General features: G+C 43.2%; 2 protein-coding genes across 4 annotated transcripts in view; one reads left to right on the forward strand and one right to left on the reverse strand.

Moving 5' to 3' along the window:
• Positions 1–19859, reverse strand: part of POLK (DNA polymerase kappa) — a 59275-nt gene extending 39416 nt beyond the window's left edge. Inside the window, exons 1-3 of one of the 2 annotated variants that reach the window (XM_034773930.1) lie at positions 19640–19859; positions 4416–4591; positions 1955–2074 (exon numbers count right to left, since the gene is read on the reverse strand). In XM_034773930.1, coding sequence (XP_034629821.1) covers positions 1955–2074; positions 4416–4553 — 258 coding nt within the window. In that variant the 5' untranslated portion in view covers positions 4554–4591; positions 19640–19859. Of the gene's footprint in view, positions 1–1954; positions 2075–4415; positions 4592–19384; positions 19599–19639 lie in introns of those variants that run through there. The other variant, XM_034773931.1, reaches the window with a different exon arrangement.
• Positions 19860–19933: 74 nt separating this feature from the next.
• The window catches only part of CERT1 (ceramide transporter 1), a 159700-nt gene continuing 152110 nt past the window's right edge, over positions 19934–27523 (forward strand). Inside the window, exons 1-2 of one of the 2 annotated variants that reach the window (XM_034773933.1) lie at positions 19934–20344; positions 24825–24959. In XM_034773933.1, the coding sequence (XP_034629824.1) occupies positions 20249–20344; positions 24825–24959 (231 nt within the window). In that variant the 5' untranslated portion in view covers positions 19934–20248. The remainder of the gene's footprint in view (positions 20345–24824; positions 24960–27523) is intronic. The other variant, XM_034773934.1, reaches the window with a different exon arrangement.

Raw genomic sequence — 27523 nt, forward strand, 5'->3', positions numbered from 1 at the left:
CTTTGTGATTATAAGTGCTCCTTTGCCCCTAGCTGGCTGCAGAGGAGGCTGTCTAAAATAAAGACAAACTAAAACACCTTTATTTTTCATTTCTGACACACAGAGTCCCACAGCATGTGCAGGTTCTGTTATATCAACAAAACACTAGAAAAGGGGGTATTTATGTTGCTGACGCTATGATTTATGTTGCTGCCATGTCCAGCATCACTGGGATACTGTCTAGCAAAAGGAATGGCTTTTTTGAAATCTTGTACATTACAATATCAGTACTGACTGCCAACCTGAAAAGAACTGTCATGTTAGTGAGCACCCTAAAAGAGCCCAGTTTCCCACCCTCTACCATCCTACAAACTGATAAGACTTCATCTGAAGATAAAAATTTACAGTGTTACACAGAAGCATGGAGCTTTTCATACTTCTGTAACTCTGCACAAGTTGTCTTCCCCCTTACCGAGCTGAGGCAAATACTAGAGCAGGGTTGCTCACACTTCATTGCACCACAACCCCCTTCTGACAAAAAAAATGACTGAATGACCCCAGGAAGGGGGACTGAAGCCTGAGCCCCGCCACCCTGGACAACAGGGCTGAAGCCCAACCCCCATCGCCCTGTAGGGGAGGGAGGCAAAGCTTGAGGGCTTCAGCCCTGGGAAGGGGGGCTGTAACCTAAGCCCCGCCAGCCAGGGCTGAAGCAGAAGCCTGAGCCCCACCGCCTGGGACTGAATCCTTCTGGCTACAGCTTCCACCCTGAGCAGTGGGGCTCGGATTTTGGCTTCAGCCCCAGGCCCCAGAAAGTCTAACACCAGCCCTGGCAAATCCATTAAAACAGGGTCGCAATCCACTTTGGGGTCCCGACCCACAGTTTGAGAACAGCTGGACTAGAACATCTGGTTACAGATCATAAGGAGGTGATATCTGAAAGTAAAAGAAAGCATGGTTTCATAGGTAATACAGTTGAATGTTGAATGTTGCCTTGGAGAACTGGATTCTATTACTGCCTCTTTCAGAGAGTTCCTATGTGATGCTAGGAAAGTCATTACCAACAAAAAAAGCTTTTCATGGGTGGTCACTGATTGAGTGTTCCTCATTTTCTGGGTACCCAACATGATCTGCAGAAGTGTTGAGCACTCACATCTGCAAATGAAGTCACTGGGAGCTGTGTGTTAAACATATACAGTATGGTATAATTCTAAGTACTCTGAAAAATCAAGTCCTAGGCACTCGGTGGTCAAATTGGGAACCCAAAATTAGTGGGATTTTAACCTTAATCTCTCTGTGCCTTCATTTCCCACATGTAAAATGGGGATAATAAAAAATATTACCTGACCTGATGGGTGTTGTGAAAATAAATTCATCAATGTTTGTGAAGTACTCAGATGCTATAGTGATGAGCGTCACAGAAAAAAAATATGAGGAAATTAATAATTCTGTATCCAGATCAGAATTAGACTAGCATATGGTAAACAAGGCTTGGGACTACATATTGAACAATGAAGATAAAACAAAATATTGAACAGCCGCTCAATAAACACTACCTATCCTGTGCACAGAATGAGGCAGGGGTCAGATTGAAAAAAATAGTATGCAATCATGTCAATCAATTAATCAATGAGTTTCATAGGAGTGCATCATGAACAATGGATTTTATTTATTAGTTGATTAGGTGTTTTCAGCATTGGGGGAAAGGAGTTCTTGTTTTAATTCATTTTGTTCATACAAGAAATACTTCAAATTAAGAGTCTTATTATCTATTTAAATTTTCTTCTGTTAACTAAATATAAATTTACACCATCAAAATATTATGTAGGTTTTAGCTACATAATTTTTGCTAACATCAAATGAACCAGGCAACTACAACTTGTGCACCACTTTGAAATTTTAGGACTAGCATCAATAATATACTCCTAAAAATTGTTATTCTCCCTCCAATCAAAAAACTTCTCAAATTGGTTAGTACCTGTAGTTGTGCTTTCAGAAGCTGTTGGCTGGTAATTTTATCTTTTAGCTGCATCATTTTTTCAATTCGTTGGTTAACTTGTTGATCTTTCTTAAGCTCATTTTCATAAAATCTAGAACCCTATCAGAAAAATAAAAAGTTAAGATACATTTGAAAGTTCATTGTTTTCCTTATCTTACAATAACTGAAAAGAAAAAGATGCAATTTGTCTGCTAACAACTCATTTAAATGGAAAAAAACAGCACTGAAATAAAATGGACAGTTGTTTCCAATCCTATCAGAGAAGCAGATCCAGCCTTATATGTTGGACTCTGTATATTGTAAGGATTTCTTACGCGTTATATATATGTTTTGGATATTCACATAATTGAGGTATACACACAAAAGACAACTGTGGTACTCAGATTACATGAAATTCATATTCTTCCTTCCCTCCGCCACTCAGAGTTTAATATACTTCTGAGGAAACCTGCTAGACTCCAGAGAGGTGGGGACATGTCTTCATGTGTGATGATGCAATTCTAAAAACATTAGCTAGATCAGAGAGATGTCAAAATAACTAAAAAGAAATAAGTTACTTGTACTCTCTAAGCTATTTTCTGTTATATCTTGAAAGATACTGAATGCAAAAATTGAAAATTGACCTCAGGCACTTTTACTTTTCATGTGCAGCATTTCCTCATTGGTCCATATGGTCTCATCTGGAGAAAAATAATGCCATTATTTAAGTCAATGGTACAACCTCATCTGGAATACTGTGTGCAGTACTTGTCACCCAATCTCAGAAGGATATTGCAGAATTAGAAAGAGTTTAAAAGAGGGTGATGGAAATGTTCAGGGGTATGCAAAATCTCCACAGGAAGAGAGATGGAAAAGATTGAGATTATTTATCTTGGAAAGGAAATTAATAAGAGGGGACATGATGAAGGTATAGAAAATAATAAATGATATAGAGAAGGTAGATCAGGAACTTCTGTTCTCCCTGTCTCATAACACAGGAACAAGGTGATAATCAATGAAAATAAAAGGGGGCAGATTCAAAACACATTAAATATTTTTTCACAGAACGTGTCGTTAGAGGCACTCATTGCCACAGGATGCCACTGAGGCCAAGAATTTAAGAAGATTCAGAGAGGGATCGGACATTTATGTGATCCAGTTTTATAACAGTTAATGCCAAAAAAAAAAAAAAGTATTGGAAGAGATTAAAACCTCATGCTTCAAGGTTTCAATCAATCTCTTACCTAATAGATATTAGGATGAACTTTCCTTCAGTATCAGGCATGCATGTAATCTTCTCTTCCCTCTACATGCAAACATTAGTGATTGTGCCTATTGGAAAGAAAGTCCCATACTTTTTCTCTTTGGTGCTGGTAGTAAATTTTTTACAGGTATTTAAGATGTTAGTAATTGCTGGCAAGCAACTATGAAATTTGGGTTCCCTTATATCTGTCTTGTAGCTCCTCACAGTAGTGATGCAATAATAAGACTGTGTTCCTTACAAGGGCTTTGTTTGTTTGTTTTTTGGAGCAGCTAAAAGGGAAGAGAGATTTGGGAGAGTTCCATACAAGAATCTACAGCTATAATACACCTGATACTGTACAGTTTGTTGATTTTTTCCCCAACAAATGCAGATTTTAAAAGGGCATGAAACTTGTTTTCCTCATTTTACAGTTTTCAAAATCTATCGTTCATTTGGCTCCATCTCTCTCTCAATATAATGGCAGCAGCAATAGCAGTTTGGAAGGAATTATTTCAAAAAATACCAAATGGGATGTCTCTTACAAAGGATCACGGTTTGAGGAAGTGCTTAACAGTAAGATCAGGTGAAATATATGAAAAACTAAACCCTTTGTTTCATGCAAATATCCTTAGCACAGTGAAAAAATGGACAATACAAAAGCAGTCTGCAATAGCAGAATTGTTTTTAATGCTATATTTTTCAAAGTTCTCCCTAAAGTATTAGCTCTTCCATAAAGCAACAGTACAGCATTCATTATTTTACCATAATTGTTTAACAACAAATCTAGGGCCAGATTGACCTCTCTTATAACAGAATGCTGTGGAAGTGGGGGAACTCTGAGAGGTTACCCTTGCTCAGTTATCCCTAGATTGTCTGATGGGAGGACTCTGAAAACCTCATAGATTTGGGGCCTCTCCCAAGCTCCAAAGGAGAGGTGCTGACAGGGACTGCACCACTGGCTGCTTCCCCTTCGAACACACCCTAAAAAGGAGGTGTAGTCAGCCCTAAGGAGTTCTACTGAAAAAGTTTATATAACCGGAAACCATATTAACTTTTCCAGCAAAGCGTACTGCATTGGTTGTGTGGAGGGTGATGGAAAGCAACCTTTCCTGTGTCACCCACATACAGAACAGAGGAGGCTGCCCCCATTTATGCATGCAAAACTAAGAAATAAAAAAGTAAAAACAAGCACTAGTGAAAAGGGTTACACAAACGAACCTTGGTGGCCTCCATTATGATTTTATTGATTTTCTCTTTATCCAGTCCTTGCATTCCAGCCTTGTTGTCATTGAGGCCCATTCTAAGCAGAAATCCATCATCATCAGACGTGTTAACAATTTTCTTTGTGCTGTCCATAGCGCAACGCAGTGAGTGCTTTTTCAAACTTTAATAACCTAAAAGAGAATATAAGTTCCATACTTCTTTCAGAACTCCAGTTGATGAATAATACAATTCCACAATCACTTTCAATTTTATTAGACACACCAAATACCGAGGTTTGATATGGAATTCTTCAAATTAGCTCAACTATACACAGTCACCAAACAAAGAAAAAACCTCAACTGTATTAGTGTCTGGAGTAGAGCTGCGTGGAAAATGATTTATCATCCTGTGAAAATGTTAAAGATTCAGTAATTTTCCTCATTCTACTTTGGGGCGAAAGAAAATCAGAGAGAGACAGGAACATGAGCCTGGGTCTTCCACACCCTAGGTAAGTGCTCTAACCACTGGGCTATTAGCTATTCTGGGTGATTCCTCTTTCTCTTGTTTTGACCAAAAATTCCATCCTGGACGTGAGAATCCTTCACAACAAAAATTTTGTCTAAACTGATACATTCCCACAAAAAGTTTTGGTTCCAACGAACTGGCATTTTCCAACCCAAAAACCTGTTTCTTTGAAAAATTTCCAACTAGCTTTATATCTGTTCATTTGGTAACTTGGGCTCAAGCAAATGATAAGCATTTTAATATGGCCAAATGTCAAGTTACACACCAAGGAACAAAGAACATAGGCCATTCTTGCAGAATGGAGGACTCGATTCTGGGAAGCTGTGATTCTGAAAAAGACTTGGGGGTCATGGTGGACAAATATGAGTTTCCTGAACAATACTGTAGCCAAAAGGACCAATGCAACTCTTGAATGCATAAACAGGGGAATTTCAAGTTGAAGTAGAAAGGTTATTTTACCTCTGTATTTGGCCAGGGTGTGACCACCACTAGAATACTGTGTACAATTCTAGTATCCACAGTTCAAAAAGGATGTTGATAAAATGGAGAGGAAGTTCAGAGAAGAGCCATGATATATTATTAAAGGATTGGAAAACATACCTTACAGTGATAGATTAAAGGAGCTCAGTCTAGCTTAACAAAGAGAAGGTTAAGGGGAGACTTAATCACAGTGTTTAAGAACCTATACGAGAATGGGCTCTTCAATCTAGCAGACAAAGGTATAACAAGAATGAATGGCTGGAAGTTGAAGCAAGCCAAGTTCAGACTAGAAATAAGGTGAACAATTCTTGACAGTGGGGGTAATTAACTATTGGAACAACTTCCTACGGTTTGTGGTGGACTATTCATCAATAGCAATTTTTAAATCAAATTTGGTTATTTTTCTAAAAGATATGTTGTCACTCAAACAGGAATTCAGGGAAGCCCCATAGGGTTGCCAACTTTCTAATTGCACAAAACAAACACCCTTGCCCCACCCTCTTCCCAGAGGCCCCACCCCTTCTCACTCCATCCCCCCTCCCTCCATTGCTCGCTCTCACTTTCACCAGGTTGGGGCAGAGGGTTGGTGTGCGGGAAGGGGTGAGGGTATGACTGGGGGGCTGGCTCTGGGGTGGGACCAGAAATGAGGGGTCTCCAGGCTGGGTCAGGAGGTCGGGGTGTGAGAAGTGGTGAGGGCTCCAACTGGGGGTGCGGGCTCTGGGGTGGGGCAGGGGTTGTGGTGCTGGAGGGGGCTCAAGGCTGGGGCAGGTTGGGGGGCAGGAAGGGGTGAGGGCTCTGACTGGGGGGTGCGGGCTCTGGGGTGGAGCAGGGGTTGTGGTGCTGGAGGGGGCTTAGGGCTGGGGCAGGGTGTCAGAGGAGGTTTGGGATGCAGGCTCTGTCCAGGTGGCGCTTACCTCCGGCAGCTCCTAGGTGGAGGGGCCAGAGGACTCTGCGCGCTGCCCACACCTTCAAGCGCCACCCGTGCAGTTCCCATTGGCTGCAGTATCTGGCCAATGGGAGCTGCGAAGCCAGCGCTCAGGGTGGGGGCAGCGCGCAGAGCCCCTGTGGTTGCCCCAGACATGCAAGCCACTTCTGGGAGCCAGGTGGAGCCAGCCTTAGCCCTGCTGCGCCACAGGATGGACTTTTAGTGGTTGAAATCCAGACGCCTGGCAACCCTAAAGCCCCATGACCTGTTTGATATAGGAGGTCTGACTAAACAATCATAATAGTCCTTTCTGAGAGACAGGTTTTGTTTACAAAAAAAAATAAAATTACACTGCCAATTTGAAATAAAGAACATTCCTATGTGCAAAGCGTACTGCATTAGACTTACAGCTGTACAGTGGCTTTTCTTGTGACAGGCTATCTTTCCAGATTCATTGTAAAAATAAAATCAAACTGGCACTTCCCACCACCATGTTAAATTTATTTTTTAAATGTAAATTAATAGATTTTAAGGCCAGAAGGGACAATTATGATCATTTAGCAGCCTGACTTCCTGCATGACACAGGCCACAGAACCTAAACTAGGAATTTCTACATCAAACCATAACTTCTGTTTGAGCTGGAGCATATCTTTTAGAAAAAGACATCCAGTCTTGATATAAAGACTTGAAGAGATGGAGAATCTACCATGTCCCTAGGAAAGTTGTTCTATTTGTTCATTAACCTCACTGTTAAAAATGTGTATTTTTTTCTTGTCGGAATTTGTCTAGCTTCAGCATCTAACCATTGGATCTCATTATGCTTATTTCTGCTAGTACTAAACAGCCAGCTACTATCACGTTTCTTATCCATGTAGGTATTTGCAGATCACAAACAAGTCACCCATAACCTTTGCTTGGACACAGTAAGTTGATTGAGCCTCTTAAATCTTTCACTCTCCACCTGTTTTCCAGACCTCAAGTCATTCTTCAATAAAATGTAAATGAAATGCTGCCCAAGCAACTGTCCTATGACAAAATCTCCTTTTCAGTGGGTTAGCACAAAAAAGCAGAGTTCTCTGAATGACAGCTCAGCATGAGCTCAATAAATATCAGAATATGTATTTATTATTGGAAGAGGGTATAAAGGCAGCTCCCTCCTACTGCTGATTCAAAAAACAATTTAATTTTCTCTCCGAGGCAAGGAGCACCCATCTCCTTAACTTCCTCTCAGTTACTTCCTCAGTCAAGAGTCCTTTCCATCTGATAGGAGCCACACCCTTTCAAGGGATGTCTCTGGATGTGCTGCACACCCAGACCAGTTACCAAAGTAACTCTATTGCACAACAATGGAAATAAAACCGTGCTGGAACTTTTCTAGCAAGATGCATATTTAAAAACTGTTGCTTCTCCAGCTGAGGGGTTAGGAAAGAAGAAGCAGGATCCCCTGCCAAAGATCTGGAGGCAGCCCACATTTGTGTTTAGGCATTTATGGTTGAATTTTCCACCTGAAATGATCACATACAGGTTCATGGAGGGGAAGGATTCCTCTATATGTTAAATACTCAGAAGACTGACCCAAAAGCATCACTAATTAATTAATTTTTAATCTTGTGGTTTTTATCTCGTTCTTAGGATTTTTGAGCTCTTGGCAGTATGGCATTCTGTTTGCATTTAGAAGGTTATGTTCCCAATTGTATTAGAAATGAAAGCTGAAAGTTTCTGCAAAAACTTATGAGTAACCCTAATCAAGGTGTTTCTCTATTCATTATGAGTGAATGGATTTATCAAATCTTTAATCATATGCATTTGTTTCCCTTATTTTCTTTAATGATGGTGGTGTTCATTTTTGTGAATTTTTCCCCCGGAATAGGAGACCAACTGCATTCCTGTAGCAGAGCAAGTTATATTTTTTAAATATAAAAGTTCTATCTGATTAAAAAAATCTTAAGTTTTAATTATATTCAATGCATTCGGTTTGTTATTCATGACATTTTTTCAGAAAAGCCAAGACCAGCTGAGTAATAATCTGTGTTTTTTGGCTCTGGCCTGTCAGAGCGCAGAACAAAAGCAGACATCAGACGAACACCTTGGGTGCTCTGAGGCCAGCTGGGAGTGGGGAGTGCCAGGCAGACCTGAGACCAGCTCAGTAGTGCTGCATGACTTTGAAGCACATTTTCATACTCTCTCCACCCGTGTTGGTGCAACCAACCACATTGTTGGGAACCATTGGCCCTGCAACTGCAACAGAGTAGCCGGTCTTACCAGCTCAAGCCAAAAGCACTGTTCCCCACATTTCAATGATCACACTAAAGTCTGTGCAAGGTTAACTATCACTTCCATTTCAGTCAGTCCAAAAGTAGTCATACTGGTACTGGCAATGCCTGGTTGTGAGAATGTGTGGGGAAGAAAAGCAATTTAGAAGCCGCACAGGTAATAGACATTATAAATACCAATGGATGTAATGACTTTTCCCCAGAGGAGATGCCTCACCAAGCCTACATTTTAGATAATTTCTCTCTCCTTACCTCCTTCTTTTGCCCACTCCAGTCTTTGTGGCTTCTTCCATGCTGCTTCCTATGCTTGGATTGATCTGCTTATCCCAGCACATCAGGTTCCCACCCTCTCCTTATTAACATTATTTTTAAAGACTCCATTTTTCTGCAAGAGCTTCAAGCATTAACTCATGTCAGTCAAATGCCTTCTTTATGTCAATATTACATAACTGGGAGGAGAATGATGAAGACATTGGTGATTGAAAAAAAGTAACATTTTAAGATAATACTAATTCTGGTCTATTAATGTGTCTTTGACACTGTAGGCTCCTCTAGGTAGGGCCAGTCTTGTATAGCACAGAGCACGTTATTGGTACTTAAATAATAAAGTACATAAATATAAATTAATAGCTTAAAAGACTGTCTAGGAAGGAGTACGGCAGAAAGGGATCTAGGGGTTATAGTGGACCACAAGCTAAATATGAGTCAACAGTGTGATGCTGTTGCAAAAAAAGCAAACATGATTCTGGGATGCATTAACAGGTGTGTTGTGAGCAAGACACGAGAAGTCATTCTTCCGCTCTACTCTGCTCTGGTTAGGCCTCAGCTGGAGTATTGTGTCCAGTTCTGGGCGCCGCATTTTAAAAAAGATGTGGAGAAATTGGAAAGGGTCCAAAGAAGAGCAACAAGAATGATTAAAGGTCTTGAGAACATGACCTATGAAGGAAGGCTGAAAGAACTGGGTTTGTTTAGTTTGGAAAAGAGAAGACTGAGAGGGGACATGATAGCAGTTTTCAGGTATCTAAAAGGGTGTCATAAGGAGGAGGGAGAAAACTTGTTCACCTTAGCCTCTAAGGATAGAACCAGAAACAATGGGTTTAAACTGCAGCAAGGGAGGTCTAGCTTGGACATCAGGAAAAAGTTCCTAACTGTCAGGGTGGTTAAACACTGGAACAAATTGCCTAGGGAGGTTGTGGAATCCCCGTCTCTGGAGATATTTAAGAGTAGGTTAGATAAATGTCTATTAGGGATGGTCTAGGCAGTATTTGGTCCTGCCATGCGGGCAGGGGACTGGACTCGATGACCTCTCGAGGTCCCTTCCAGTCCTATAATCTATGAATCTATGAATCTATGAAATAGATTAACCATTTTTATTGAAACTTATGGGGGAGGAGGGGGACGTTAAGCCTCAGATAGACACCTGGAATAGGAAATTTCAGCACAAATGGTTAAAGTTTTGCAAATTTACAAGCAACTGAAAACAGCCTTCTAATGGAAAGTATTAGGCAATGTCAGCTCCACCTATAATTACACAGGTATGAGTTCAGAAATATACTGGAAGTTCTCTGATGAAGAACATGCATAACATTAAGGCCTTTACATGGATAGGCAGGTGAAACATTACCCTAAAGAAATCCCCAGCTACCAGTACCAGAGATTAAAAATCAGACAAGAATATTTACCATTTTTTAAAAAATCCCACAATAAAATAATTCATTTTTAGTTAAACACTAAAACCACATTCATGCTTAGCTCAGTCAAACATCAGAAAAGAGTTAAACACAACACTGATTACAATGCACTGCCATAAGGGTGTGGGGATAATTCAGTGTTCTTTTGGGATTCAGAAAGCAGTGAATTACCCCAATATATATATTTGTCATGACAACTTTACTGTGCCTCCTCCCCACTTTCCTACACTCCTAGGAGAGGCAAAGGACTCAAGAGCCAAGACAAACAACAAGGATAGCAGGCAAATAGGCTAAGTGCCTCAACATAGCATAATGTTATGAAAGGAAGTCATTGATAATCATAGCCTCTCCTTTAAGTTAACAGATCAATCAGACTGCAAGCTGTCAAAAGCCCAACTTTTTGTTTTTTTGTGGTGGGGATGTAATTCAGTCTTACCACATTGAACAACTTTTCACCACTAAAAATACAATATGCAAAACATTAACAGATATTATTTTGGATCTCTGATAGGTAGGTTCCTACTAGTCCATTTGCTTAGTGTGTGTTTTATAAAGTAAAGAAACTATTGTGGCACATACATCCTGGACTGGAGAATAAATATCAGAACTTTGGTGTTATACATACTTGAACCAAGTTCAGAGAAGAGTACAAAATTAAGGTCCATCACGTACGTGAGGAGAGCATATTCTTGGGCAAAAGTAAGGTTAAGTATTAGGAAAATCCTCCACGAGTGAGTCCCACACACCTCATGCACCTGCTTCCTTACTTTCTGCAGGATAGAATAAAATTGAAGTATGGATGGAGAACAGGCAAAGGTCTAAGGAGATGGTTTAAGGGTAATCCTCAGCCACGATCCTTCATATGTCACTTTACTTACATTACAAACTGTCTGAGGCAAGCACCATGTCTTGTAGGATCAGAGCCCTAGAACAATGGGGCCCTTATTTTGGTTAGGGCCTATGAGTTCTACTTTAAGACCCATCTCTTTTGTAAAGCACTTTGGGATCCACAGATGAAAAGAAGTACACAAAAGCTAAGTATTATTATTAATATATTAAGATTTTAACTATGTGATCTATTTATTGGCTTTATTCCTACTGCTGAACAGGAGGGATTTGGCTATAGGTACACTTCCCACCATTACATAATTAAATTACAACCGTCTTAGTACAGGAATAAGCTGATCTTGATAAATGTACATAAAATACAAAAGATAAGCGAATAGACCTATGGGGGTTCCCCAAATGCATAGATTTGATTACTTGCTGAATCTCTAGGGCAACAACAGAAGAGGTATGTCCATCTGTTTCCGTTAGTCACAGTTAGGGAAGTTCAATACTATTAAAATATTTACGAAGAACTTATGTATTGGAAAGTTATTCTGCCAAGTCCAGCATTTTGTTGAATTCAAACTACAGTACACCTCTACCCTGATATAACGCTGTCCTTGGGAGCCAAAAAATCTTACCATGTTATAGGTCAAACCGCATTATATTGAACTTGCTTTGATCCGCCAAGGTAAGTGCTGCCTGGCAGGAGCCCGCACCCCAATCCCCAACCCTGAGCCCCCTCCCAGAGCCAGCACCCCATGCCCCTTCTTGTACCCCAAACCCTCTTCTGCACTTCATGCCCCTGCCCCAGCTCTGAGCCCCCTCCCAGAGCCAGCACCTCGAACCCCTGCCCCAGCCCTGACCTCCCTCCCGGAGCCAGCACCATACCCCCTCCTATGCCCCAACACTCTGCCCCAGCCCGGAGCCCCCTCCTGCACCCCAAATCCCTCCCAGAGCCCACACCCCCCTCCTGCACCCCAACACTCTGCCCCATCCTGGAGCCACCTCCTGCATCCAAACTTCCTCCCAGAGCTTGCACCCCACACCCCCTCCTGCAGCACAACCCCCTGCCTCAGGTTCAGCCTGAAACCTCCTCCCACACCCCGAATCTCTTGGCCCCAGCCCAGAGCCTGCATCCCCTCCCAAACCCCAATCCCCTGCCCCAGTCCGGTGAAAGTGAGTGAGGGTGGGGGAGAGCAAGCAATGGAGGGAGGGGGATGGAGTGAGTGGGGTGGGGCTTCTGGGAAGGGGCGGGGTAGCTCCTGGGTTGCACTTAAATTCAAAAAGTGATCTTGTGCATAAAAAGATTGAAGACCACTGTTTTAACCTAAAATAATAACATTGTAGTCCAGATTTCTCTCTGATTTATGCCTATGCGCCTAATGTATATCTCCCTTTGCTACTGAGAAGTCCTGTACAAAAAGAACACTGGCTGACAGGCTCAAATGTAACCTCCTCTTTAAGCCCTTTGAAAAATAGTTTAATCATTATAAGGGGAACATCTATCAGCTGTGTTAAACCACAAATAAACAAAGACACATGCCAATATGCAGGTCACAGGGTCACAAGCTCCATTCTTTTGATCCACAGGGGTTTGAAATTTACAACAGCTCTGGTTTCTGAAGAACCTGGAAAACAGGATTCTTGTCAGTTTCAATCCCCTGCTGATTTACAAGAATAGAACTGGCAGGAAGAACTGATGGAGAGTGACAGACATTAGCGTGTATGCGTACAGAAACTTAACATCCTCGATTTGCTGTTGACTCATTCAGATGAAGAGCTGAGATTGTTACATGTTTGTTTGTAGCCTTTGTTTTAGAGAGCTAGTAATGAAAAATCTAAAGAGAGAAATTTAAATATTTTATCCCAATTTTGTATTGCAAAATTGTAAATTGCTAAGGATGTGATGTGCTGATACAGCTGAATATATGAATATAAAACTGGGCCAAGATTTTCAGACAAGACTAGTGATTTTGGGTGCTGAAGTTGAAACATCTTAATGAGACCTGATTTTTAAAAGAGCAGTCGGCTCAGTATTTTCTGATAATCAGGCCCCCTTCACAGATGTCTGAAATCATGTCTCTTCTGAAACATTGTATTTGAAAACAAACAAAAATAAAGAAAAAATGTCAATGATTATGCTGTCACCTATTATTAAATTATCTGAACTCCCCTAAATGCTGTCCACACGCATATCAATTCTCCCAAGATAAGGCTGTAATCAGGTCCCATTATAAGCTCAGTTTTTAGCTTCTTTATAACTTTGGCTAGAAAAATTGGTTTGGCTTGAAGATTTCCAAATTTACTTTGAGGACAAAAAACTGTTTTGTTATCTGCAGTTTCTCCTCCTGTTTCAATTTTTATATAGCATTACAATACTTTTTCAAATGAAATCTACTGATCTAGGTTTGCAGTATACAGATATGCTTATCGACATTATTTAATATATCTGAACCACAGAAAACAAATGTTGAACAATTTGTAATATAGCCAGAAAAGGTTATTTAAAAAATTGCCATGATCAAAACTCACTAGCAAAGGGCATGCCAAAAGGTGTACAGCCACTTGCAATCTCGTTTGTACAGAAAAATGTACTTTTATATTCTGTATATTCTTTCAGCAACAGAACTTCTAAAATATTTCATGTTTCACTTTAAAACATCCCTAAATTGTGTTCTCTTTTCTGGAAATCACATGCAATTGTTCTGGAAAGAAATCACATTTTCAAAAATATTAAAAGCAGTTTACATATTAGAGACAAATTTTGCTTTTTAAACAAAAGCACTTGAAGGACAGCCTTTTAAATGGTTTTAAATGTAAGAACAATTATAAGTTGATGTCTCTCAAAGAACACAAGATCCTGAAAGCTCCAGGTCAACCTGTGTTTATGCAGGATTCGGAAAAAGAAGATCAAGGGTCATATAGGGAAACTGGGGACAGTAATCAGAAAATAAGGAAAAGATAGAAGCACTGGAGAAAAAGCGAGTGAACCAATTATTCATACATTTAAAACTTACTCTTTTTAAAGATAAATCATGATCACTAGCCCTGTGTGGATACAAAATTTGTATCTGCATCTGATCCACGATCTGCAGAAATGATCTGTGGATAGAAAGCAGATATCCGCAGATTTGCAGGGCTCTAATGATCATCTATTACAAATGTCATGGTTTATTTAATAGAACTATGAAAAACTATTTTTGTATTTAATTTTCTTGTTTTTTATTCAATACATAATTATGGAGCAACAGTAGCTACTCCATGGTTTAGATCAGGCCTGCACAACATGCGGCCTGGGGGCCACACGTGGTCCGTGTGGGCTCACTGTGAGGCCCGCAGGGGGTGAATAGGCAAGCGGCGTGTGAGGGAGGGGGGCTGAGTAGGTGAGCTCGGGGGGTGTAGGGGGGGGCGGAGGAGGGGGGGGGGGGGGCGGTGGGGGGGGGGGGCAGGTGAGCCGGCGAGCCGGAGGGGTAGGGGGCTGAGGAGGCGAGCAGCAAATCGGTGGCTGACCTGTTCTACCGATATGGTCTGGCTCCCATCCCCTCTCCCAGAGCCAGCTCCAGGCACCAGCAAAACAAGCAGGTGCTTGGGGCGGCACATTTCTAGGGGCAGCATTCTGGCGCCGACTCCGGGGCATGGGGGAAAAAGTGCCCCCGCCACCCCAGTTTGCCACCCCAGCTCGCCTCCGCTCCGCCTCCGCCTGCGCCCCTGAGCGCGCCGCCGTCGCTCCGCTTCTCCCACCTCCCTCCCAGGCTTGCTGCGCGTGAAACCGCTGTTTCGCAAAGCAAGGCTGGGAGGGAGGAGAAGCCGAGTTGTGGGGTGCTCGGGAGAGGCAGCAGAGGTGGAGCAGAGGTGAGCTGGAGCGGGGAGTGCTTCCTCTACCCCCGTTACTTCCTGCGCCCCCCCCAGCTCACCTCCAATCCGCCTGCTCCCCTGAATGTGCCGCTACTCCGCTTCTCCGCCCTCCCTCGCCTGAGAGGGAGGGGGGAGAAGGTGAGCGGCGGCACGCCCGGGGGAGCAGGCGGAGCAGAGATGAGCTAGGGCGGGAGGTCGCGGGGGGCCCGCAGGAAGCAATGGGGAGGGGCAATGCAGCACGCCAGGGGAGGAGGCGGGGCTGGGGATTTGGGGAAGGGATTCGGAAGGGGTGGAGTTGGGGCAGGGCCGGGGGCACGAAAAAAAAGGGGAGGCGGCCAAAATATTTTTTGCTTGGGGCGGCAAAAATCCTAGAGCCAGCCCTGCCCTCTCCAAGGGTTGCAGCTGTCTGGAGGTGCCTGCCTTCCATGCCTTCCTCATTCACACCTCAGTCATTCAACAGGGCAATTGATTACAAAGTGGGGGGAAGATCTTATTCTACTTCTAGCAAAAAGACATTTTTCTTTTACCTTAATTATACTACATTAAGGGCCCGCTATAACAAATTACCGAGGTTCAATACTGCTGTTTCAGTGGGGCGGTGCTGGGGAAGGAGGGTTTGTTTCCGCAGGGCAGGTGGCCCTGGGGTGCGTGTGTTTCAGCAACGCTGGGGGGGGGGGGTTGTTTCCGTGGGGCGGGCGGGGGGGGGGGGGGGGGGGCGGACGGTTGGTGGCGCTTGGGGGGTTTTGGTCCTCAGCTGTTTTCTTTGGAGTAATATGGCCCTCGCCGCTTTACGAGTTGTGCAGGCCTGGTTTAGATTGATGCTAGTTTCCCATTATAAAACTAGTTTTTAAGCTCCCCACAACTTCTATCTAGGAGACCAGAAGGAACAGGGATTGGGGTAGGGAACTAAGAGGTCACATGGACCCTGGTCTGAAAATGGGAGTTCTGGAGGAGGAGCACATAAGGGGCATGGAATAGGGGTGGGGGACAAAGGGAAGTAAGACATGGAAAGTGAGTGCTGGGGACCAGAAAAGCCATGAGAGAGTGTAGTGCACTGAGGGTGGCATGAACAAGGTTGCACAGGGGACTAAGACAGAGGATAAGGGTACCAAGAAAAATAAAAGGATGCATGGAAGAAAAAAGAGGTATGGGAGTGTCTGGAAAGGAACGTAAAGCACTGGGAGACACATAGGGGCACAGGACCTGGAGATGGCAGAACATGAGACATTAAAGAGATGTGATAGGGACTAGAGTAGGGCATGGAGAGTTACAAAGAATCAGGAAGAGGCACAGAGACAAATGCAGAGGACCACGATAAATCATTGAGGGGGTGAGTTACAGGTAAAAGTGTGAATAAAAGCTTTAAATGCTTACAATTTTTTAGTCTGAAAGGATGAAGGGTTATATAGCTGTGGAAAGGCCAGACATTGTACCATTGGGGTGTTTTTGAAGGTGGACTTAAAAAAAAAAAAAAAACAAAGCCAATGTAAAAAAAAGCTGGACTCAAATCAAACACTTTCAATCTTAACTCTTTTTTTTTTTTTTTTTAATTTTGATTATTTGGGCCCCTGCCTGTAAGGTGTTAAAATAATGTTTGCCAGTATAATTCATTAAATGCACAATTTTACATTAGATTTAAAACCTGCTTGACTGAGGATATGTTTTTCTGTCAGTTTTGGCAACCTGGAAGTATTTCTATTTTTGGTACTCAGTTTCTGTTTATAATATATGTTTTGTTAACCCTTTTCTTCTTTATATTTAGGCCAAGTCTACACTATAAACTTATATCAGTATAACTATGTCACTCTGGGGTGTGAACAATCCTCACGCCTGAGCGAAGCAGTTATACCGACCTTAACACCCACCACCCACGCTCCTGTGTAAGCAGTACATAAATGGGAGAGCTTCTCCTGCCGACATAGCTACTGCCTCTCATGGAGATGGAGTTACTAAGCTGTTGGGAGAGCTCTCTTCTATCATCTTAGAGCGTCTTCATCACATGCACTACAGCGGCGCAGCTGCGCCAATGTAAATTTGTAGTGTAGGCCTGCCCTTGCACTACTTATTATGAGTGGGCACTAGTTCTAGTGGTCTTAAATGTGAACTATATAACCAATGCTAGGCGGCCACATTTTAAATACAGCCTTTGTTACAAAGTCACAAGCTATATGTCATAAGTTCCGCAGTTTAGAGGAAATGCAGCTTTACAATAGCATTTCAATGACTCATGAACATCAGCAACTTACATGTCTGAAAAGTGAAATGGATTGCCTTATTCAAAATTTGATCTTTAACACAGATTATTTTACACACTGATGAAATAGAAAACTGATTATACATGAGCCTTAAATACACTGACAATTTCCTACATCCACTTGTAAAACAGTAAAGTTGTAAGTCACTATTTTGGCAATTTTTCCCTACTGGTAATGCTCATCTTGTAAATATACACAAGTATGTTTTGTTAACCCTTTCCTTGTTTATATTTAGGCCAGGTCTACACTATAAACTTATATCAGTATAACTATGTCACTCTGGGGTGTGAACAATCCTCACGCCTGAGTGAAGCAGTTATACCGACCTTAACATCCACCCACCCTTCCGTGTAGGCAGCACTACATTAATGGGAGAGCTTCTCCTGCAGACATAGCTACTGCCTCTCATGGAGGTGGAGTTATTAAGCTGACAGAAGAGCTCTCTTCTACCATCTTAGAGCGTCTTCATCACACATGCTACAGGTGTGCAGCTGTGCCAATGTAAATTTGTAGTGTAGGCCTGCCCATACACTACTCATTCATAAGTGATTTTGAAAAACAACAAAAAAATCACAAATCTTTGTCATTTTGTTCTCTGCACTGTACAATATTATGAAGCTAAAGTTTACTACATTGATTGCACAAATATAAAGCATGACTTTCTTTTTTGAGTGCCAAGTTTGTAATAATGTTCCACCAACATACAATTTGCCTCCTCTTCTTGTAGCAAGATAATCAAAATTAAACTAAACCACTATATCAGTGATCCCCAAACTGTGGGGTGTGCCCCACTATGGGGGCACAGAGGATCATTTGGGGCAGTGCACAGTGGGGCCCAGGCCAGTCCCCACAGGGGGTGGGGAGGGAGCACAACCAAGCCCCGTCTACCCCCAGCTCTGCTCCGGCCTCATCCGCAGCTACAGCCCCAAACACAGCCCAGCCCTGCCCCAGGTCGCAGCTCCCAGCTGCAGCCACAGCCACAGCTCCAGCCCTTGACCGTGGCCTGCTTCCTGGATGCAGCCCCAGCCGCATCTCCCGTGGGGCGTGGACAGATTACATTATAGGTTGGGGGGGGGGGAGGGATGACATAAAAATGTGGGGCCCACTGCACTATATGTAATTAAATCTCTACACTGCATACTAAAAATGGGTTTGTTGGACCTGGACTTGTGGACTTGGTGTTCCCTGAGCTTCCACACTGTATCGTACAACTTGGTTTACAATTCCTGGAACCAGCTTTTACGGGACAATACTGCACTATGCAGACCTTCTGACTCAGGTCCACAGCTAGACCTGCAACTATACTGCAAAATAATAGGGCTTGGACCAGTCTCACAGCAGGACTTGTGTTCTGACCTACCTCCCACCCCAAAAGGATCCTAGGACCTAGGTCCTGAGTGCTTGCTGACTTGAATCTGACTGATGTGTGTGTGGATGGAAGGGGGGCATGGGTTGGGTTCAAATCAGAGTCAGAGCCGAGGCTAAGGCCATGTCTACACTAGAGAGTTTACAGAGGCACAGCTGTACTGATGCAGCTGCACTGCTATAAGATCTCCCATATAGCCGCTCTATGCTGATGGGAGAGAGCTCTCCTGTTGACATAATTAAACCACTCGCAATGAGTGACAGTAGCTATGTGGGCAGGAGAGCATCTCCTGTCCACATAGCTCTGCCTATACCAGCCCTTCTGTCAGTGTACTTCTCACTCAGGGGTGTGTTTTTTTCACACACACACACCCCAGTGACATAAGTTATATAGACAAAAGTGCTAGTGTAGACATAGCTCTAGTGTGCAGTGCAGACATGCCCTAACATGCCAGAAGAGCAGACTGTCAGAGTCACACATAGGTGCAGAAAGGATTTATTTCAAAACCGCAGTTCAGAGGTGAACACATTTCTTTTGAGTAGGGCAGGGGACAGTGTAGTGAATGGCCTCCCCCTCGCCCAGTCTCTCTCTCTCTCAGTTTGGAACGGAGGGGGGAACTTGGCAGAGGGTGATTTGGCTGCTGCTGGTTTCCCTCTTTCTGTCCCAGCTCCTCAGTGCCCCGCGTGAGTCCCTGCCCCTTCTGTACCGACCCCACGAAAAGTGGGCAGAGCCCAGCGTGCCCGGGGCGGGAGGACGCTGCGGCTAGGCGCGGCATGTTTTACCTGTGGATGGAAAGAAGCATCACTTCCGAGCTCCCCCTGCTCTGTTTGTCAATTCAGAGCCGGCGGCACCTAACTTCCCTGCTGCTCCCCCTCTTCCTGTGTTCTCATTGCCTCCCTCCCCCACCTCCATATTGGTTAAGGGAAACGTTTGTAACTGGAGGAAACACAGAGCCTGTTCCCCGAAGGACCACGCCTGGGGGGAGGGGAGGGAGGCCAGCCTCAACTGACAGCCGAAGTGAAGCCGCAGCTACGTACCTGGGCGGGCGCTGGGTAGAGGATTGGGGGAGGGAGGAGGGGACGCCGTAATTAGAAGACACACAACCGAACCAAAATGGCTGTCCTTAGCTTTTAAATCAAAAGCGGAGGTCTTCCCCCGCCCTAGACTACAACTCCCAGGATGCAGTGCTCCATGAGGTCATTCCCATGATGCATCGCGCCATCAGACTCCGTGCCCCTCCCTCCAGACTACAATTCCCAGCAAGCAATGCGCCCCTCCACAGTGGTGCTGGGGGGAGTTGGTAAATAGTGGCAGAGAGCAATCTCCTGCCTAGAGTAAGATGGCGGCAGCAGCTGCGGTGGCGCTCTGAGCGGAGATAGTCACTCGTTCCTTGCACTGTGGCTCTCACCGTGGGTCGGGGCCGCGGCGCTGCAGTGAGGGCAGAGGTGGAGAGTCGAGTCACGGAGCCGCGGCCCCGGCAGCTGCAGAGAGGGCAGGCGCGGCTGGCGCCCCCTCGGGAGTCGAGAGGTGTCGCCCAGGTAGAGCCCCCCTGGCCGTCGCTCCCGTTCCCAAGGCAGGAAGAGGCTGCTGTGGGCGGGGGCCGCTCGTTGTTTCCCTGCTCGGTGGTGGCTGCGGGCGGCGTCTCCATGTCGGACAACCAGAGCTGGAATTCCTCTGGCTCCGAGGAGGATCCCGAGACCGAGTCCGGGCCGCCTGTTGAGCTCTGTGGGGTTCTCAGCAAGGTGAGCAGCCCCTTCCGCCGTGCCACCCGGGGGACTCGGAGCCCCCCCCCTTCCCGGGCGGGTGGGCTCCGCGCGCACCCCTGCTCTGCCCGGCAGAATCGGGCTAGGATCCCCTGTCTCGCCGGGGTTACCCCTCCGAGGGGCAGCCCCGCACCCCTTTCCCCCGCGGAGACAGGGTTCTGGCTTGCCTGGGGCAGCGGCCGCCTGACCTGGGGGATACTGGCAGTGAGTCACTCGCAGCAAAACATCCACCCCCAGCCCGCGGGAGGGGCTGTAACGGCCAGCACACACCGCGAGGCCGTCCCCTCCAGCCCGCCCTGCTGCGAGGGGAACCCCCGCAGTACTCCCAGCTCTCCCCCTTCTCTCGGGGAGAAGCTAAGCGCCGCTTTCAGGTCTCTCCTTCCTGTAAACCAGGCGGGGCGGGGAGCCCTTCCTCGCGGAGAGGCTGTGGAGACTGTCTTAAAATCCATCCTCCAAACGGATGGGGGAGTCTCGCCTCCTTCCCTTCCTAAATGAGGAGGCATCCTCGTCATGAATGAGCGTCCCCTTGTCCCTTCTTTCTCGATCCCCACCCTTTGATTCACCCTCCCCAAATGTAAATTTTGGGACAGCAGGGTCTGTAACTAGAATAATTCTCCTGCAGAATGTGAGTGCTGGCAGCGAGGGCATCTCCATTCATCAGGTTTTTGACTGGAGCCTGGCAATCCTCTCCTAGGTAGTGTACGTTGCGGGCTAGGTTGTAATGATACCTGTAGTGACTGGTGTGGGACTCCACGCTGAGCCTGTATGGGGAAGAGGGAGAGTTCCTGGGGTTGCAAAGGAAAAGCTTTTTGTTTGTTTTCTTGTCAAGACTTTTTTGCAGGAAGTAGCAGCATGTGATGTGTACATACAAATCACTTCTAATCAATAGGGATACGTCAAAGAGGAGTGGCATGGCCTTTAATCGCAGCATCAAAACAGTGCAATAAAAAACCCTGGTAGTAGGAGATCCGGGTGGAGGGGTGGAGAAGAAGGAAAAATTGCACGGATGCTTGCTTTTTTAAAAACAAAAAAAAATATGTTGCTTATGTTTATGATGGGGGGGGGAAGAGGATTAAACCTATTCCTTCCTTTTTATTACTGTAAATTTAATAAAACAGTTTATGACATGTGTGAGATGAGGTTAGGGAATTCAGTTTTAAGGAGTATTTTAAAGACTAAATATTCTGAGTGAACAATTTCAGTAGCAGAAAGTAACTTGTCAATATATACCCAAATGTCCAGAGAATTAAAATGTTGTTTTTGCATCTCTTTGTCACCCTACACTGTAAGGAGGGGTTTAAGCCAGAACTGAATGCATGATTCAGAATCCCATGACTTGTGAACATCCCCTGTATACTTAAAAACCTATGGTACTGTGTTTTTTGAGGGAGTAGGACTCTGTTTATGAACTCTTTCCAATTAAAAAAATGTGTCTGAGCTCATAGAGGGGAGCAGTGTTGAGGAGAGGAGGCTGGCCTTGGCACACTGATCTGCAGGATCTCATGTCTGATGCTGGGGAGGGGACAGGAGGTACATTACTGTGGGTTTTTTACATGATTTGGTTCAGAAATGTGGCTTATTGCCCAAGATTTCTGCAATGTTACCTCCGTATTAGGCGATCCAGATCATAAAGTAAAAATCTGGTATTTGTTTGTAGTATGCCATCCATTTTAATATTGGCAAAAGAAATGGAGTCTAAAAATTGCCTTCTAGGTCTTAATGATGGGTTATCATTATGCTAAATCCCAAGGTGTTTCCCAAACATCTATGTATTATTATACATGCACGATGTGCATTTTTTAGAGTTTTGTTTGTAGTGTTTATGCTCATATTATAGCTATTGCCTTTCCTGTTAACCTTCAAGTAAAAACACTTAATGAGAAATAATCTGAATTGTGAAATATGATAAAACCTGTTGCAGTGAACCTGCTGGAAGGTATTATATGAGTGACTGGCTAACTTTAATTTCTTTGCTAGTTAATTAATGTCTTCTGTAATACCTGAGAGGCAAATGAGTTTAACTGAAATTATTGCATAATAACATGTTTAGTTGGCAAATAGAAATTAAATATTAAAAAAGCCTTTTAAAAACAAAACAAGACTCCAAACTAGTAATAAAAGGTTGTATTTCCTTGAATTCCCTGCAGTGTCTTAGGTGCTCAGGATTTCATCATTTTTGCAGGAGGGAAAAGCTGGAGTTTATGGCTTGCCTTAGAAGAAGTTCCTGAGGAAGTTAGTGCAAAATAGTTAGAGCCTTGGCTACCCTTGTGAGTTACAGCGCAATAAAGGAGCCCCGGGCGCCCTAGCTCACTCCCTGTCCACACTGGCAAGGCACGTAGAGCACTCTGACTCCGCAGCTACAGCGCTGCTGGTACTCCACCTTGGCGAGTGGAATAACATTTGCTGTTCCCCTGCTGGAGAGCCGCGGCACCGGTGTGAACGAGGTGTTGCGTTACTGTGCTGTGATCAGCCTCCGGAAATGTCCCATAATCCCCTTAAATCAAATGGCCATTCTTGTCATTGTTGTGAAATCGGCTGCAGGAATGCAGAAATGCCCTATCAGAGCTCGAGTTATGAGAAGCGGCTGCTTAGCAGCTCCAAGAAAAAGCAAACATTTACTGTTTGCTTTGAGTGAGAGAGAGAGGGGTTGGCGGGGAAGGGATGCGGGTTTGAACTTACAAGACAGCATGCTGACACACTCTCAGATCCCCAAATACCCACTCTCTCCCCCCACATATACACAACACACTCCCTGTCACACTCTACCCCACCCCATTTGAAAAGCACATTGCAGTCACTTGCATACTGGGATAGCTGCCCATAATGCTCCTCTCCCAAGGCTGCTGCAAGTGCTGCAAATGTGGCCATGCCAGTGCGCTTGAAGCTCTCAATGTGGACATACTGCAGCGCTTTCTATTGCGCTCTACGAAGGCGGGTTTAACTCGGCGCTCTACATCTGCATGTGTAGCCATGCACTAGGATGTTAATTTAAAGTGCAGTAGCTATTCTGCACTAACTCCCTTGTGGTCACTCTATACTAAGGCTAGGTCTACACTACCCGCCTGAATCGCCGGGTAGAAATCGATCTCTCGGGGATCGAATTATCGCGTCTCATCGGGACATGACAATCGATCCCCGAATCGACGCGCTTACTCCACCAGCGGAGGTAGGAGTAAGCGCCATCGACGGGGAGCCGCGGAGGTCGATTTTGCTGCCGTCCTCACAGCGGGGTAAGTCAGCTCTGATACGTCGAATTCAGCTACGCTATTCGCTTAGCTGAATTTGCATATCTTAAATCGCCCCCCCACCCCCGTAGCAAAGACCTGCCCTAAGAGTGCTTGAACCTAAGCAGCACAAAAGCACTTTTAGTGTGGAAGAAGAGTGTCCACACTAGCTGCTAGTGCAGAATAGCTATTTTTGGGTCTTTTCTCAGTCTGGATAAGCCCTCATTATTCCATAAGTAAGGGGAAAAGAAGCTAAATTTTAAGCTTTTTGATTTTTAAATGTATTTTGAATGCCTAAGTTTCCCCATGCATTGTCCTACTGATTAGAAATTTTAACCATTTGAAAAGCACTTTTTACAATGTGTGTATTGTTCATCACTTAAAATGTGTGTATTGTTTCATCACAAAAAAAAAGTATGATGGATTGTCATTAATATATTAAATACAGAATTTCATTGTCATATAAATATGTGAATGCAATGTCGTAAACAATTGTGGCATCATTGGACAAATGTGGTTAAGAGTAGGCTATATGAGTATCTTGGTAATCTGCAGCTAATGAATCAGGGTGTATAGGGTTAGTACCCAAAAGTGACTTTGAGACTTTGGCAAATGTTAAGTTACTAGTGTGAAAATGGTGATTTTTAATCTACAGAACTGTATTTATAGTGCTGTGAAGGGGGAATAAATGAATAAATCTATAAATGAATCTTTATATGATCTAGAGAATGAGACTCTTTTTTAAAACACTCTCTTTATCTTACGGAAACAGTTCTTATGAAAGCTCATCTTCTGTTCTACTTACATGGAAGGTTTAGCAACATTAAAACCAAAAGATTAACTTCTAAGCCTAAAAAAGATAAAACCTAACTGTTTTACCAATTAATGTTTCTAATTTTTCACTAAACTTCTTTCTGCATCAGTGCACTTAATTGTAATGAACATTTTGTTTTAGTTGGATGAGATACGGCTTCTACAGACAAGACATAATGTTAGTCTTATTGTTAATGAAGCAAAAATGTCTTAAGGTACTGTGCAACACAAACGATTGATGAAAATGAGAGTTCTGATCAAGGGGATAGCAAATCTGTAATTTGGGGAGAACTTTGAAAACCTTTTTCTAGTTTTTAAATGATCACAAAATTTAATAAGGAAACAAGGGTCTTCTCATCAGTATTTTTACTATTTTCAGACCTTGCTCAGCTTTTTGAAATTTATTTCTTTGTTCTCTACAGTGGACCAACTACATTCATGGGTGGCAGGACCGATGGGTAGTTTTGAAAAACAACACTCTAAGTTACTACAAATCTGAAGATGAAACTGAGTATGGCTGCAGGGGCTCCATTTGTCTGAGCAAGGCTGTTATTACGGTAAGCACTATCTCAAAGTTCATGTCTTTCATGTTTCACTAGAGCTTTATAGATAGATTACATTTATGGACAAAATGCTTGGTGTAAATGGCTAAGGAAAATTAGTTTTGTGATGGTATGCCATCTTTTGTCAGTGGTTTAAAAGCAATATGTTTGCAACCAAACGGGACGTATGTAAGATAATAAAGAATAAATATGCAATCTAGGATGGAGATCATGATTGACTTCTTCACTCCTCTGACACAACAGAATGTTCTGCAATAAAAGCAAAGGTCATCTGTGCAATAGACAGTTTCCTTGAGAGTTGACTCAAGCTTGTGGAATGAACTCCCATGGGAAGTAAGGCCCATCACAAACCTAATTACTTTCTGCTCCAGGTGCAACATGTTTCTGTGACCTTGCCTTCTCTAACATAAACACAGGGTGGGTGTGGGTGTGCACGCGTGCTCATGTCCATTCATGTAAATGTAGAAATATTAAATTAAAAAATACAAAACATTTCACTGTGCGCACTTCTCCCCTGTCGAGAGGATGAAAAAACATAGGATGAATGTTAGTCATGTGGCTTAATTGCACTCTTGGAAGGAACTCGGATACTACAGTGATGGGTTATTAGAATCTAATAGAATTCAAAAAAGTGAAGCAGCTCCAGCAAGCCTGGAAACCTTGTGGGTTGTTTTTTAGCTTTAGGAATATTATTGTATGGTTTCATGTGGTTTAATACTATAGAGAGAGCTACAAAATGTGCAGCAACTTTGCAATGATGATGTTAGATGGGTTCAGTTAAATATTTGTCATCCTTTGAGTGAGTTATGTGATATGGGAAATACCAGATAGTGTTTTGTAGTATATAATTGGACAAAAGCAGCAATGTTTAATCTTTCTGCAAGCCCAAGAAACAGAATGTTTGGTTTTCGTAGTTGTAAAGTGGGGGTGAGGTGAGAATTTTACTACTTATAAATATTCCTGTCACAAAAGCTGCAGTTTGAATGTATTTGATTGGATTATAGAAAGTACTAATTTTGAAAGGTAGATTGAGAAGGTAAGACTTTTCCATTTGGATGTTTGGCAGTTATGAACATCCATAATCTAAAATGCAAGTGGCCAAGCAGTGGGCTGGTAGATTCTCATTTTGGATACTGGGTAATATTTTAAGAGTTCCCGCTCATGTGGATTGAGCATCGATGACATGGATCTTGAGCAAAATATGACTCTCTGATTACAATTTAGTATGGCTAATTTTTGTTTCATCAATATAAAATACTTTGATTACATTATTCACATTATGTTTAGGCTTTTTAGAACTGGATGAGCACAATAATGTTTGGATTCTTAAGGGATTCTTGTTACATAAAAAGTAGAATGAGGTTGCAAATGGGTGACAATAACTTACATTTATAATTGTTTCAATCACGAGTTTCTTAAGACAATAAGGGTAGAAAATGCAACTGAATGTCAATCAAATTAAGAAATCTAAAATGTGCATCAGGTATAAATAGCTACCTGCAAGGAAATCTTTGTTGGCCCTCATATTTCCTTTTAATGGCAACAAAAGAGCTAGTTTGCTTATGTATTTAGACTCAAACTCTATAGAAAAAATTAGTAACTGATAAGATAAATTATTAGATGAAGAAGGGCAGGAGAACTTTTGTATCAGCAAAAATTGTTCTCTGCTGTGTCTGGTCTATGATTGCATCAGTGGAAAGTGGAAGTCTTGACTTCTCACTATCAGTGAGTGTTTGGCGATGATACTGAATTGACGCAGTCAGAATCTTTATTAGGCATATCTAGTTGTACAGACTTCTATTAGGCTTTAAATTTAGCCTATCTTTAGTGTGTCATGATCTTGACAGATCTCATAAGTCAGGCATAGTTAATAGTTGTGTACAAGTTCTTAATGGCAAACAACAATGCAGGAAGTGGAGTGTGGCAATTATTCCTTGGAATTGATATTGAAAGAACTGCCTCAGCATAATGCTAGATGGCACTATACTAATAGGTGATATCTTTGGTATGAGACGTAAAATATTTGTTATTAAAGGACAACTTCCATGATGCTTTTTTGAAAGAAAAGGTGCAAATTCACATTTAGGTAGTCATGCCTATTCAAAACTTGCCTGCAGTTTCAACAGGAGACTTTTTTTTTACTCCTTTCTTTCTTACAAAGGATTTAGTGTTTCTGGTTCAGAATGACTGCATTTCATTGATCAGTAAGCTTTTAAGAGCAGAAGGTAACTATCCAGAATTATGGCAGTACTTCCATTGTAGCTTTCAGTATTGGGACAATAATAATGTTGTGCATGCTGGTTACAGAGCCACAATACCAGCCATGAGACCTGATAACATGGTAGTAAAGGAGTCACTTCTTCCCCCAAACCCCCCTCTTCTTATCTCTTCTAGATGCTAGCAATGCTAGTATATAGAATAGACCTTATGAGTGCTTTTGCTGGTATTAGTTCTCTATGTAGTGGGGAAACAGCCCTCCTCAAACCAGCATTGCTTGCTGACGGTGGAGACTTCCTGAGCTGTCCTTTCTAGCTGCTGACCCCCCTCTCTCTGTGAGG

This window comes from Trachemys scripta, chromosome 6, assembly GCF_013100865.1.
Source record: "Trachemys scripta elegans isolate TJP31775 chromosome 6, CAS_Tse_1.0, whole genome shotgun sequence".
NCBI classification, from domain to species: domain Eukaryota; kingdom Metazoa; phylum Chordata; order Testudines; family Emydidae; genus Trachemys; species Trachemys scripta.